This window comes from Perna viridis, chromosome 4 (genome assembly GCF_037379345.1).
Source record: "Perna viridis isolate PV_CMFRI_1.1 ecotype Kerala chromosome 4, ASM3737934v1, whole genome shotgun sequence".
Taxonomy (NCBI): domain Eukaryota; kingdom Metazoa; phylum Mollusca; class Bivalvia; order Mytilida; family Mytilidae; genus Perna; species Perna viridis.
In genome coordinates this window covers 2,185,560-2,200,304 of record NC_142448.1, presented here as the reverse complement: position 1 = coordinate 2,200,304, position 14,745 = coordinate 2,185,560, and the positions used below count along the sequence as shown (strand labels likewise).

General features: G+C 33.2%; 1 protein-coding gene across 2 annotated transcripts in view; it reads left to right on the top strand.

The window, feature by feature from the left end:
* The window catches only part of LOC148618427 (DNA topoisomerase 3-alpha-like), a 32,830-nt gene that overhangs the window by 17,620 nt on the left and 465 nt on the right, over positions 1-14,745 (top strand). The window contains exons 15-29 of one of the 2 annotated variants that reach the window (XM_088577331.1): positions 2,172-2,222; positions 4,170-4,248; positions 4,617-4,730; positions 5,081-5,150; positions 7,509-7,537; positions 7,794-7,852; positions 8,587-8,653; positions 9,545-9,632; positions 10,050-10,149; positions 10,408-10,481; positions 10,997-11,055; positions 11,292-11,669; positions 13,147-13,252; positions 13,529-13,627; positions 14,110-14,216. In XM_088577331.1, the coding sequence (XP_088433457.1) occupies positions 2,172-2,222; positions 4,170-4,248; positions 4,617-4,730; positions 5,081-5,150; positions 7,509-7,537; positions 7,794-7,852; positions 8,587-8,653; positions 9,545-9,632; positions 10,050-10,149; positions 10,408-10,481; positions 10,997-11,055; positions 11,292-11,669; positions 13,147-13,252; positions 13,529-13,627; positions 14,110-14,216 (1,480 nt within the window). Of the gene's footprint in view, positions 1-2,171; positions 2,223-4,169; positions 4,249-4,616; positions 4,731-5,080; positions 5,151-7,508; positions 7,538-7,793; positions 7,853-8,586; positions 8,654-9,544; positions 9,633-10,049; positions 10,150-10,407; positions 10,482-10,996; positions 11,056-11,231; positions 11,670-13,146; positions 13,253-13,528; positions 13,628-14,109; positions 14,217-14,745 lie in introns of both variants that reach the window. The other variant, XM_088577330.1, reaches the window with a different exon arrangement.

Sequence of the window (14,745 nt, the reverse complement as noted above, 5' to 3'; positions counted from 1 at the left end):
ACTTGTCAGCCATTTTGTATTTTTGTGATCTATTTGAGGTGACTGAGGCCATTCGTCTATGTCCTTCACAAACTATTTATTTCTGTCAAATAATTATGTTTTTGGGGTATTAATTTGTGTTGCAATTGAATTTATTTAATAATCAATTAAATATTTTTGCAAATATGGCACTTATAACCCAAAATATGTGTACTTTTTGTGCATGGTAGCATGATGGATAACAAAGAATTAACTCAATACAAAAGTTCAATAACTATATTAAATGATCTGAATATTCAATACTCAAATAACTACAGCAAAGGAACATATAGTATTTGTTGTTCAAGTTTCATGAAATTAGTGTAGAATGTAAATATGTAGAGCTGACTTTACCTATGGCTATATTTAGCTGGTCCAGATTATAAAAGTAACCAAATTTTCAGTATTCTATTTATATATTGGTACCAGAAGCTTGCACATTCAAATAGTTTCTGTAGTTCAAGGTCAGTAATCATATGAAATGAAACTAAACAAAATGAGGTAGAAAGCGCTTATATTACTTATAAAGATGTATGGCTAATGCAGAAAGTGTAAGTTATTAACACAGACATAGTTAGAAAACATGTAAGGTTATAATGTCTTGTATAGAAAAAATAGTCATCTTGTTTCCCGCAATCTTGAGACTGTGCTTCCAGTGAACATCAATGGTAAATTACGTATAACTTGTGATACTGAATGGCTGTTGTAAATATATAAAGCTAGAAAATAACATATATGATAAGTGATTTTTTGTTAGTAACATTTTTCAACTTTTTTCCTTTTAATCATAAAAAGTTATAAATGACATCTACATTGTATATGTTGATTATTTTATAAAAAGTTATTGATATAAATATTAATACATCTTGCTTATGACTGATATATTCTGATAAACCATGATCTATCCATATCTCATATGATAACTTTAAAAAACACTTTGAGAGATTTAAATGTAAAGAAGCACCCTTTTGTTGTTCATGTTGTCTGGTTCTCCTTATACTTATCTAATCCTCTTAAACTTGATTGAAATTTGATGAAACTTCCCAACATTCTTGATCCTATTGTGTATCTCCTATTTTGATGAAACTTCCCAACATTCTTGATCCCATTGTGTATCTCCTATTTTGATGAAACTTCCCGACATTCTTGATCCCATTGTTTATCTCCTATTTTGTTTTTCCAACTGTTACAAAACATTGACTTTGACATCGATGGACCAAGATAGGACCTTTTTCTAATCTCCTGTATAACTGCTGAAATTTATACTTGCACACATTCTTTATCACATGATGCCATTGTGTACCTCCTATTTTGTTTTTATACCCCCTGCAAACAAAGTTTTGGGGGTATATAGGTTTCACTCTGTCCATCTGTTAGCCCGTCTGTCTGTCCGAAATATTTTCAAAGCAGCTTGCAGCATTGTTATGAAATTTTTTAGGATTTAATATAATCACCTGGAGATGTGCATACTGTCAGGAATTTATGTTTGGGCAAAAATTGTAGAAGTGACAGGCATTTTTCAGCAAAACTTGGTCTGATGCATTGTCCACAACTCCTTAACGACTTGAAGGCTTGTAATGAAACTCAATTGGAATGTTATTACCGTATTGGGATTTGCAATATTATCAAAAATTTATGTTTTGGCAAAAATTGCAGAGGTGACAGCTACTTTTTCAGCAAAACTTGGTCTCATGAATTGTCTGCAACTCTTCCTCAACAACTTGCAGGATTGTTTTGAAACATATTGGGATGTGCATATTGTCAGAAATTGATGTTAGAAAAAGCAAATTTGCAGTCATATTTTGTCATTGTGTTGTCAAAAAAAATAATAGTAATGATTGCAGTTTGGAGTTGGGTGTTTAAGAAATGGCTGCAAAATCGTGTGTCAAAAGTACTTTGTTTATTCCCTATAAAAATTGTGTCCAATATGAATAATATGTCCAACATTGGTCCTCAAATGTACAGGGTTCAACAGGTTGTGGGGTGTTTTAGGCCCTTAAAGGGCAATCTCTAGTTCCATCTGAATGACTTTTGGGGATTCCTCTATATTTACTAGAAAGTGGAGTGTGGGTATCAACAGTTGAAATCTCATTTTGCCTTATCTTTTGAATTATTTGGCTAGATGTATTTCTGTGATGTTATTCTATTTTTAGATTATACCAGTGTATAATAAAGGAGATACATTTCAGCCAAACAGTATTGAGGTAACTTTTATATCTAATTTATTCTTATGTATTCTGCACAACTGGACATCACTTTCTTGGCTAGGGAGATTTGGGAAAACAGTTAGGTGCAAACTGCACATTGGACTGCAAGAAAAATTCATTATAGAATACATCTTGGAGATGAAAAGTGCTGGTAAATTCCACGAAGTGTGTATCTTCATTCTAGAACTTTTGAATAAAGTATATTTTGTTGTTACCGAGCATTTGTTGCCATTTATTGATTAAAGTACTTTGTTGTCAAGTACTGTTTTGATGACAACTTCTTCTCAAAATGTCAGCTGAAATAATAGAAAAGTGCAGTAATTTATTTTGACCAATTTTCAATCAAATGGCACATTCTTTGTGTAAATCATCTGTGGCAACATCCCTTCAGCACCTGCATATGGAGTGCTCATATCACAACTCGTACGTTATGCCAGTGCTTGTCGAAACTATGCAGACTCTTTGTATCGCGCTAGAACAAATAGCCTGCTGGAACAGGGTTATGTTGCTACAAGATTAAAGTCATCACTACAGAAGTTTTATGGTCGTCATCATAAACTCGTGGATCGTTATGGTGTATCCATCTGCACCATGAAAACTGATTTATTCAATGGGTCATTGTTTTCCTTTCCTCGTTTGTCTACCCTGGACTTGACTTTTTATGAGCAACTCAGCGGGTGTTTCTAGAGAAGCATAGGACGCTTACCCTACCGGTGCACCTGGTCCATGCTCCCAGTTTTTAGTGGAGTCCGAGTTGCTTATTTGTTGTGTATGTCTGTTTTCCATGTCTGGTCTTTGTCCCTTGATTGCATTCTTTTGTTTACCACTATAACCTTGGTTCCCTTGATTAATCTTCCACAAAGTTAAATAGAGTTGGTATTTTGCATTTTTTTTTTTTCAAAATGTGTACATCTTGATCAGTTTGATTGGAAAAAAAGTGATTGCTTTTCAAATATGATTTTTTTTCAGCTTTTTTTACCATGTGTTTACTTTCAATTTCCTTTTTGTTTATTGGCTTTGTAAATCCATGTCCGACTTATTTTTCATTGCCATTTTTATATGGACATTAAATACATCATATCAATATACACAGTAACTTGACTGTATGGTCAAATGTATTACAGCAATTGAAATTTCTATTAGTTCAGCTTTATTTTTGAAGGATTGTTCTTGTGGCATTGAAAAAGAGGTAGAGCTTTACTGTGCATTTTCAGTGTAGGTTTTGCGCTTTCATAGATCATATCAGTACAGGTTTCAATAGATCATATCAATATAGGCTTCCACAGGTCATATCAGTACAGATTTCAATAGATCATATCAGTACAGGTTTCAATAGATCATATCAATACAGGTTTCTATAGATCATATCAATACAGGCTTCCACAGGTCATATCAGTATAGATTTCAATAGATCATATCAGTACAGGTTTCAATAGATCATATCAATACAGGTTTCTATAGATCATATCAATACAGGCTTCCACAGGTCATATCAGTATAGATTTCAATAGATCATATCAGTACAGGTTTCAATAGATCATATCAATACAGGCTTCCACAGGTCATATCAGTACAGTTTTCAATAGATCATATTAGTGCATTGTATGTAATAGAAAGGTTGAGGAAGATTTTGATATTTTAAAACACTTTTGTTTATTTGATCATATTATTAATGAAGATTTGGTTGGTCGATTTTGGTACAGGCATAGGGAGTTTGAAGAATGATCAATTTTCTTTTATCCAAAATTAGTAATTTTAACTAAAACTTAAGTTTTTAACTACATTTGACTAAATAAATAAGACTAGTAGGGACCAAAACTCCCCTAAGTGTACGATGTCCTTATATTGTTTCTTTAAATATCCTGTCAAAAGGGCCTTTATCTCTATGGAAATGCCAACAACTTGTTTTAATAGTTACTGAGCCACTCCTTTAATGTTTTGTAGATGATAGCCAGTGAGACCAGTCCTCCTTCATTGTTGACAGAAGCAGATTTAATAGCCTTAATGGATAAACATGGAATTGGTAATGTGGTCATTTGATTTACATTACAGATTCAGGGCAGTAAAATATTACCATTACCTGTAACCTAAGTGAAAACAGTCCAGATAAAGTTACATTTGTCATCTGTTGTTGGAAAGTTATTATTGATGCTAAACCTATCCATGAAAAGCAGAATTTTTTTAAATGCAAGAACACCGAAATTAAGTGAGATAAATATGACATTGACTTTTTTCTTATCAAAAGTTGAAAAAGGCAAAGAATTTCTAAGCATTCATTGTAAACTGAGACTTTCATAATACATTTCAATGCTTGTATTAGAATCACTTTAATGATATTATATTAAATTGACATTGTATCATTAATTCAAGTAAAATGATTTATATTTAAAGGAACTGATGCAACTCATGCAGATCATATAGAAACTATTAAGAGCAGAATGTATGTTGGTGTAAAACCTGATGGTAAATTTGTTCCTGGAGAACTTGGCATGGGATTGGTAGAGGGTAAGATCTGCTTAAACTATTTGAATTTTAAAATACTTTAAAGTTCCTATTGTAATTAAATACATTTGTACATAGTATATTGAATTTTTTACAGTTCTTGTTAATTAATTCAATCATATTAACTGATAAATCTTGTTATAAAATGTAGAGAATGGAAGCTGTATTAAAAACCTCTGAAATCAGTGTGAAAGCTATTAAGCATGTTGTATGGTAATGTGACATATGAGTGGTAAGCAGACTTGTGTTTAGTCTGTGTAAGTGTGGAAATATTATTCAGGAAATAATACATTCCAAACAGCTGTTTAGGTAGATTTATAAATCAACACAGATTTGATCTCCTTTGTTTTCAGGGTATGATTCTATGGGCTACCAAATGTCAAAACCTAACCTGAGGGCTGAATTAGAGGCAGACCTAAAAAGGTACCTTTATATTGGGACATATATAGCAAAAAAATAGAATTTTAAATATAAGGACATTACTAGAAGCTGACCTAAAAAGGAACCTTTATATTGGGACATATATAGGAAAAAAAATAGAATTTTAAATATGAGGACAGTACTAGAGGCTGACCTAAAAACATAGATTTTTTATATGAGGGCAGAAGTAGAGGTGAATATACAGTTGAACCTTGATGTGTCGAACTCGGATTATCGAAATCTCAGATAACTCAAACTAATTACGAAGTCACAGCAAAACTCTCCTTACTCCAATGCAAGTTTACCTCGGATGACTGGAACTCGGATGAATTGAAACCTTGGAAAACTTGAGGTAATCAATCAGTCCCCTGGATAGGACTTTGAGGTTAATTAACCCTGATGTCTTGAAGTCAACTAATTAGTCGGAAAACTGATTGCTTTATTACAAACCATGATCGAGGTATGTTTTAACAACGATTAGCATGGCTTTTAAAATTTATTTGATGACACTCTTTATGGCTTGATTTGTGTATTTGATGAATTTAAAATTGCACGTGTAGTGAAAAGCGCATGTACAAGAACAATTATTGATGTAAATCACTGACCAAACTACTAGTATTTCTGGATTATCGTTGACCTCGGATTACTTGAACCTCGGATAACTCTAACATATCTGCAACTTAATGAGGTACGACTGTACTTATATTTTTCTGTTTGTGGTTACATTGGATGTGCAATTGGGATGGGGGTGTCAGTAATGTGCAACAGATTTCTGTTTGTGTGTACATTGGATGTACTATTGGGATGGAGGTGTCAGTGATGGGCAACAGATTTTTGTTTGTGGTTACATTGGATGTAATATTGGGATGGATGTGTCAGTGATGGGCAACAGATTTTTGTTTGTGGTTACATTGGATGTACTATTGGGATGGGGTGTCAGTGATGGGCAACAGATTCCTGTTTGTGGTTACATTGGATGTACTATTGGGATGGGGGTGTCAGTGATGGGCAACAGATTCCTGTTTGTGGTTACATTGGATGTACTATTGGGATGGATGTGTCAGTGATGGGCACCAGATTTCTGTTTGTGGTTACATTGGATGTACTATTGGGATGGGGGTGTCAGTGATGGGCAACAGATTTCTGTTAGTGTTTACATTGGATGTACTATTGGGATTGGGGTGTCAGTGATGGGTGACAGATTCCTGTTTGTGGTTACATTGGATGTACTATTGGGATGGATGTGTCAGTGATGGGCAACAGATTTTTGTTTGTGGTTACATTGGATGTACTATTGGGATGGGGGTGTCAGTGATGGGCAACAGATTCCTGTTTGTGGTTACATTGGATGTACTATTGGGATGGGGGTGTCAGTGATGGGCAACAGATTCCTGTTTGTGGTTACATTGGATGTACTATTGGGATGGATGTGTCAGTGATGGGCACCAGATTTCTGTTTGTGGTTACATTGGATGTACTATTGGGATGGGGGTGTCAGTGATGGGCAACAGATTTCTGTTAGTGTTTACATTGGATGTACTATTGGGATTGGGGTGTCAGTGATGGGTGACAGATTCCTGTTTGTGGTTACATTGGATGTACTATTGGGATGGATGTGTCAGTGATGGGCAACAGATTTTTGTTTGTGGTTACATTGGATGTACTATTGGGATGGGGGTGTCAGTGATGGGCAACAGATTCCTGTTTGTGGTTACATTGGATGTACTATTGGGATGGGGGTGTCAGTGATGGGCAACAGATTCCTGTTTGTGGTTACATTGGATGTACTATTGGGATGGATGTGTCAGTGATGGGCACCAGATTTCTGTTTGTGGTTACATTGGATGTACTATTGGGATGGGGGTGTCAGTGATGGGCAACAGATTTCTGTTAGTGTTTACATTGGATGTACTATTGGGATTGGGGTGTCAGTGATGGGTGACAGATTCCTGTTTGTGGTTACATTGGATGTACTATTGGGATGGATGTGTCAGTGATGGGCAACAGATTTTTGTTTGTGGTTACATTGGATATACTATTGGGATGGGGGTGTCAGTGATGGGTGACAGATTCCTGTTTGTGGTTACATTGGATGTACTATTGGGATGGATGTGTCAGTGATGTGCAACAGATTACTGTTTGTGTGTACATTGGATGTACTATTGGGTGGGTTGTCAGTGATGTGCAACAGATTTCTGTTTGTGGTTACATTGGATGTACTATTGGGATGGGGTGTCAGTGATGTGCAACAGATTTTTGTTTGTGGGTACATTGGCTGTACTATTGGGATGGGGGTGTCAGTGATGCGTGACAGATTCTTGTTTTATTGGGTTTTATAAAGATGTTTTCGTTTTTTTTTAGAATATGTGAAGGAAAGAAACAAAAAGAAGGTAAATGTTATTGAATTGATGGAACCTTTATGGTATTAACGAATATAAAAACCAGTGAATGATTTATAATAAGTTCATGGTTTATAAGTTCAAAATAACAAATGCAATATATTATGCAAGTTGCTTTGTAAAGACTTTTTCTTTGTTAACTTCCAGTTTAATTTCATTCTTTGAATGACGTATTGAATTATCTTGAATGCTCTTTTCTTGTAGTCACATGTATACAACTGAATATTGTTATTCTCTTTGTTTCTAGCTGTGTTACACCAACAAGTTGCTAAATATAAGGAGGTGTTTATGGAAGCATGTCGACAGGTGAGTTAAAAAGCTATTAAATGGTCAACATCAAGGATTGACAGCATTTCATTAATACTGGTACATGTATAGATGTACCGGTTATTAAAGGGTCAACAACAAGGATTGAGAGCATTTCGTTAATACTGGTGTGTGTATAGATATACAGGATATTAAAGGGTCAGCAACAAGGATTGAGAGCATTTCATTAATACTGGTACATGTATAGATATATGGTTATTAAAGGGTCAGCAACAAGGATTGAGAGCATTTCATTAATACTGGTACATGTATAGATGTACCGGTTATTAAAGGGTCAACAACAAGGATTGAGAGCATTTCGTTAATACTGGTGTGTGTATAGATATACAGGCTGTTAAAGGGTCAACAACAAGGATTGACAGCATTGCATTAATGCTGTTGCATGTATAGATATACAGGCTATTCTGTAAAGTAGTACAGGGAAATTTTTGTCAATGTTTTCAGTATACAGACATTCTATTTGACAAATGCTTAGGTTTGTACTTGATAGTTGGAATTAATTTGTGTTTCTTCATTCTGGAATAGAATAGTTGCAATACGTTTTCTACATATATAATCAAACTATTTAGAAAATATTTTTCAGTAATTTTAAAAATATTTGTCAATAGTATTACTAAATCTAAAGGTATAGCATAGTATTGATAGTCAAAATAATGAAAGTTTTTTTTCACTCTATCAAATAGAGAATATATGTATTTTTTGTATATTTCAAGGCAATCAAGTTAGATGGTGCATTATCACAGTATCTCGGAGAAGCACAAAATCTTCCTATTGAAGAAGGTTAAGTTACTAAAAACATCTAAGTCATCATGATCGTGACTCCTTTATAAGTTAACACACTACATGTGTTTACTTTAAAATACATTTAATTATGTAATTTATCTGTTGACCAACTTATTGTTGTCCCTCCAGAATACTTTAGACTGTAAGTCATGAATTAATTATGTAATTTATCTTTTGACCAACTTATTGTTGTCCCTCCAGAATACTTTAGACAGTAAGTCATGAATTAATTATGTAATTTATCTGTTGACCAACTTATTATTGTCCCTCCAGAATACTTTAGACTGTAAGTCATGAAAATAAGAGGTAGCAAAATCAAATTGATGACAAAAATTAAGTTGGTTCACATTATTGAGATGGCAACACTCCGGTGTTTTATCTTCTATTCTGTAGTATTGACACGTTATTGAGATGGCAACACTCCGGTGTTTTATCTTCTATTCTGTAGTATTGACACGTTATTGAGATGGCAACACTCCGGTGTTTTATCTTCTATTCTGTAGTATTGACACATTATTGAGATGGCAACACTCCGGTGTTTTATCTTCTATTCTGTAGTATTGACACATTATTGAGATGGCAACACTCCGGTGTTTTATCTTCTATTCTGTAGTATTGACACATTATTGAGATGGCGACACTCCAGTGTTTTATCTTCTATTCTGTAGTATTGACACATTATTGAGATGGCGACATTCAAGTGTTTTATCTTCTATTCTGTAGTATTGACACATTATTGAGATGGCAGCACTCCAGTGTTTTATCTTCTATTCTGTAGTATTGACACATTATTGAGATGGCAACACTCAAGTGTTTTATCTTCTATTCTGTAGTATTGACACATTATTGAGATGGCGACACTCCAGTGTTTTATCTTCTATTCTGTAGTATTGAATGTAATGGCTTCTGTACCAGTGAAGAAATGTCCTAATTGTGGTCAAGATATGACACTGAAGTCAAAGAGAGAAGGCAAAGGGTTAAGTAAAACTAAAATATTGATCAACTGGCAGATTCCCTCTTAAAGTTTACAAACTGAAGGGAATCATAATTAACAAATATTTTTTTTTAAATTTGTTAGAAAAACCTTAATTTATTGTTAATTCAGAAATTATTTCTTGCTGTGATTTTTTTAATTTTCAAATGTTATTGCAATTTTGTGATTTTTTTCCTGTTATATTTAAACTGTATTGATAATGTTTTAATTCAAGATTTGGACAAAGAAACAATTTTGTAGCCCAGTCATTAATCTGAGAACACCACTGTGGTTTATTACTATTGTGAGACCAGGAAGTGAAAAATGTCATATTTAATTCTCCACATTGTCCTTTTTTGTTGATAATTATGTATTTATAAAGATGATATGGAATAGTTAAAGATGTGTGAATTATTATAGGTACTACATAGGATGTATGGGTTATCCAACCTGTAAGAATGCCATATGGTTACCTGATTATGTTTTAGAGGCTACAGTGGAAGATTCTGTCTGTCAAACAGTATGTAGTCAGTTGGTTCACATAGAAATAACTGTTATAGTAGGTCTTTAAAAATAAGGTACTCTTTTGTTAGTTTTTTTTAATTTCACAAAAATAAAGATTGAATGGGAATTTAAGAGTGCAGATTCTTGTATCAGAAGTCTTGTAATGCTTTTGGTCTCTTTTGTTTTAGATTTGAGAATCCACAAAAAAATTGAATATTTTAATCAAGTCAGAACATTATGAAACATACTCACCTTATGGTCTGCTGTTTTCCAGTGCTTACCAGATGAAGTTAAACATATTAAATTCAAATTCAAAAGAGGATCAGTCCCCCCAATGGTGCCTATTGAGTAAGTTTATTACAATCATCATTTGGATAACAGTGGTTTATCAATTGTTCCCTGTGTAATGAATTTTGATAATTCATATTTTGAAATAAATTCGATAAATTTCATTCTCAGATTTTCTCCAGCCAAAACATAACAACATGAATATCAAACTGCCAATTTAATATAGAAAGTAGTAAAAAAATTATTGAGAAAATCTATATAACAAAGACAATTAATTGGTAATGGTGAATAGCTAAAATATGATAACTCATATGAAGAACACTAGAAAATTTTTAAAACTCATGATTATATTTTGGTTATTCACTCTTTCCTATTAATTATCCTATTTTTAGATGGGTTCCATATATTGTTGTACTTTTAATGCTTTATTGATGTTTGGGTCTTTTCTGTGGTAAATTTTATGACACTGTGACAATGCAGTAATTTTGAATATTTCTAACTGAAACAGAGCAGTATTTAAATGTTGTGACTTTAAATGAAGTACCATTCTACAGAACTGTGTTCTTTGTTTGAAGGTACACTGGGTGTATTGGTGGATGTGATGAAACTTTGAATGAAGCACTCAACTTATCAGGTATCAGTATTTTAACATATACCTATACATGTACTTACCTTTTTTTATAGGTATAGCCATGTTTTCTCATTTAATTTGTTCTACATTAATCATTGATAGATCTTTTGTCTAAAGACTTGATGTAACTGATGTGTTTTTATCTTCAGTTGAATGTTTAATATCTAGTTGTGTTGTAGGTCAGAGGCGCTCCACACAGAGAACTAATACAAACACATCATTGAATAACTCTTTATCAGACAGTGGCTATGGTAGTTCTGGGCAGACCAGATCCTACTCAACTCAGAGTTCTACATTTCACACCCAGATTTTTCAAAGGCCTCACCCTAATCAAAGAACAAATGAGTCATATTCTAATAATCAGAACAGACTTAACAATTCAAGACAATCTAAAGGATTTGGTAGTCCATCAACATTAAATAGAGCTGATCAGAATGAGAACATGAGATATAGCAGAGGAACTGGTAGTATGGAAAGTAACTCTCGTGTGCCACTTTTACCTGTTCAACCATTTAGTAGGGGTACCAGTGGTGGAGTACAATCAGAGGATTCTGTTGTATGTAATTGCGGAGAGGATGGAGTGCTATTGACAGTCAGGAAAGAAGGTCCCAACACAGGTTTGTTGTTAACTTCAACATTTAAAATCATCAGGTTTAGCATAATGGTACTTTAGATGTGCTTTCCTGTTATTATCTTGCTTGTAGTTTAGATCAAGGCTTCATAAATTTTATCAGATATTTTTTTATCATTTGTCAATCTTTAGGTTTGAACAGGTAATAATTTATTATCCCTGCAGATTGTGCACACTTTTTATTGAACTTGAGAGGAAAAAAATGATCAAGCACATTTTTCATTTTTATGCAGTTTAGGTACACATACTGATGTAAAAAATCAGCTGGTTACTTGCATATAGAAAAATCAATTGTAACAATAAAAAAAGTTTTTACTGTGCCACCTGATAAATAGTGGTTTTGTTCATTAATCTTTTGATCATTCTTGAATAAATAAACATGTATAAGCTTGATTATATAAACTCTCAATTTACATCCACTAAATCTCTGAACATAACACTTAAATTTCTTTTTTAAAGCAATAAAAAATCAGAGGACCCCAGGGGCAGATTCAGGCGGAGTCATGGCGGGCATGTGCCCCCTAAAATTTGCAAAGCATTGGTTGTCACAGGCAGATTTAGGTGGTTTTAGGTTGCAACTTTAATTTCTCGCTAATTTTACCACAAAAGATATCTACATAGCACCCACTTCAGAAGAATATTTCAAAATTTAACCTTAAAATCATTTTCGCCTCCCGCTGCTCTGTGAAATTTTAACTGCACCTCCCCCCTAATCTAAAATCCTGGATCCGCCCCTGGACCCTAAATCCGTTAAAATCATTGTATTAAAACAAAATACAGGTTACAAATCTGTTCTTGTGGAATGTTTGTACATACTCAGTTCATTTCTCCTATACTTGGTGTATAATCAACTGTTTAGTTCAGGTTTTTGTTATATTTACATGCAATAACTTGTTTATCAGTCAATCAGTGCTAATGTTAATTAATAAAATCAGTGCAAGTGAAAGAATATAAATTTATAAAATCTGCATAAATGTCATATGTCCCCATGGACAGATTACTTACGGAGTTACAGGTGACTGTACATCCAATATTGTTCAACTCCTGTGAAACAAGCACTTCTGATAAATGATTGGATTTTTCAGACAAGATATTTAGACAGAAATAATTTATACTATTTGACCAAAAGGACAATAATGAATTAGGACAAAATATTTTCAACTTTTTTTCTGTCCTTATCATTTCCAGAGCCTTGATCTTGGTATATTCTCCCCTTAACATTAAGAATTAAGTTAACTAAAGATGTGCTATGCTGCTTATGTTCATAGGATAGATAGCAATCTAACCTATTGGACTCTGATGTTAAGATTTATTTCAGGGTCTGTTTGTTGTCATGTTTGAGAAAAGTTTTATTGTATGCCTGTTTCTCTCTCAATTTCTTTATTTTTGTATATGTTTAGTGTATGGTCACATTTTAAATTTGAGATTTATATGTTCAGTGAATTCTTTGTACTTCCTTTCAGGACGACAGTTTTATAAGTGTTCCAACTCGAAGTGTAATTTTTTTCTCTGGGCTGATGAGGTGGGTGGTAACAGTTATGGTGGAGAAAGAAACAGTAATTATAGCAGGTATATGTCAATTTAATTTTTGTATGGAAAAGATTTTGTATTGAGATGATTTAGATTGGTAAAAATATGTCAATATAATTACATCTATTTTTTATCTCATTATTATTCATACTGTAAAACCCAAAGGCATGTGTAACCTCACTAAATTTATATCCAGATATTCAGTAACTAATTGTACATGTAAAAACAAACAGGTTTGTCTTTCTCGTGATGTATCTATGGAAATCATTTATTTATGTTATGGAAGACAATTCAAGTTTACCATCTCTATTTCAGAGGGAATGATTCTGGTTTCCAATCATCTCAATCAAAGAGAGGCTATCCAACAAATGACGGAGATGTTCCTTCTTGTCAGTGTGGTATTCCAGGCAAGAGGTAGGTATCAAAGCCACAGAAATGACATGGATGTTCCTTCTTGTTAATGTGGTATTGCTGGCCAAAGGAAGTTATCAGAGGTCTGTAACTTTACTGGCAATTTCCTTAGATTTGAGGTCAGGGTAATAATATGCTGACATTGCGATTATTTTTCTGAAATTATTGTAAAATCATTTGTATTTGTAAGGTTTGTATTCTTGTATGTAAACAATACATGTCGCACTTTTAATACCTTATTTTTCTGAAGAATGTTATTTTTGTCAGTAGATTAAAAGTCAAGGTCTCTGGGATAAAACTAATTTGGCGAGGGAGGTAACCTATTTTTTTTTTTTATATGTAACTAAGAGTCCTATTAATACACTGTACTCACTTACCTTGTATTACTTAATGTACTATGTTCAATTCTGTTTTATAGGTATTTTTGTGTTAACATTTATGTAGGGTTGACATGTAAGTTAACGTTTCATACTATTGGGTTACAGTTTGACAGTTCAGAAGGAAGGAACTAATAAAGGAAGACAATTCTATGGGTGCTCAAAACCTCGAGGAGAGGGCTGCAATTTCTTCCAGTGGGCTGATGAAAATTCAGGTTGTTAAAAAGTTAAAATTTGGTTTGATGGAATAGTAAACTATTTTGAACAGGAAACTACAATTAGGATAATCAAATACACCCTTATTGTCTTGTAATAATCATAGGCAAGTAGTATATATCCATATGGATTGACAGGAAGTGTATAGTGTTCATTAGATATATGTATTTTGTGACTTGACTGTTTAGATTGAAAATCATTTTATAAAATATAAGAAGAGTACTCGGGACATATTGTAACAAATATGCCTAAATTATCAATCTTGTTTGAAAATTTTACTGTAAAAAGTTGAGAACTATATACTCATTTTCAGTTTATGAAATAATGTATGTATGTGATGCTTAGGCACAGACCATTTTGTTTTTCAAGAAATAATATTTTTGCCCACGAACTGCTTCTGGCAACAAAAATCATTTTCCACATAAAATTTCTTTTTGTTGTATTAATTATAAGAGTAAAAAAATTCTCACCAACATAAAAATCCAAGGCCCCCTGAAAATCAAATGATTGTGTATTTAAGAGATCATT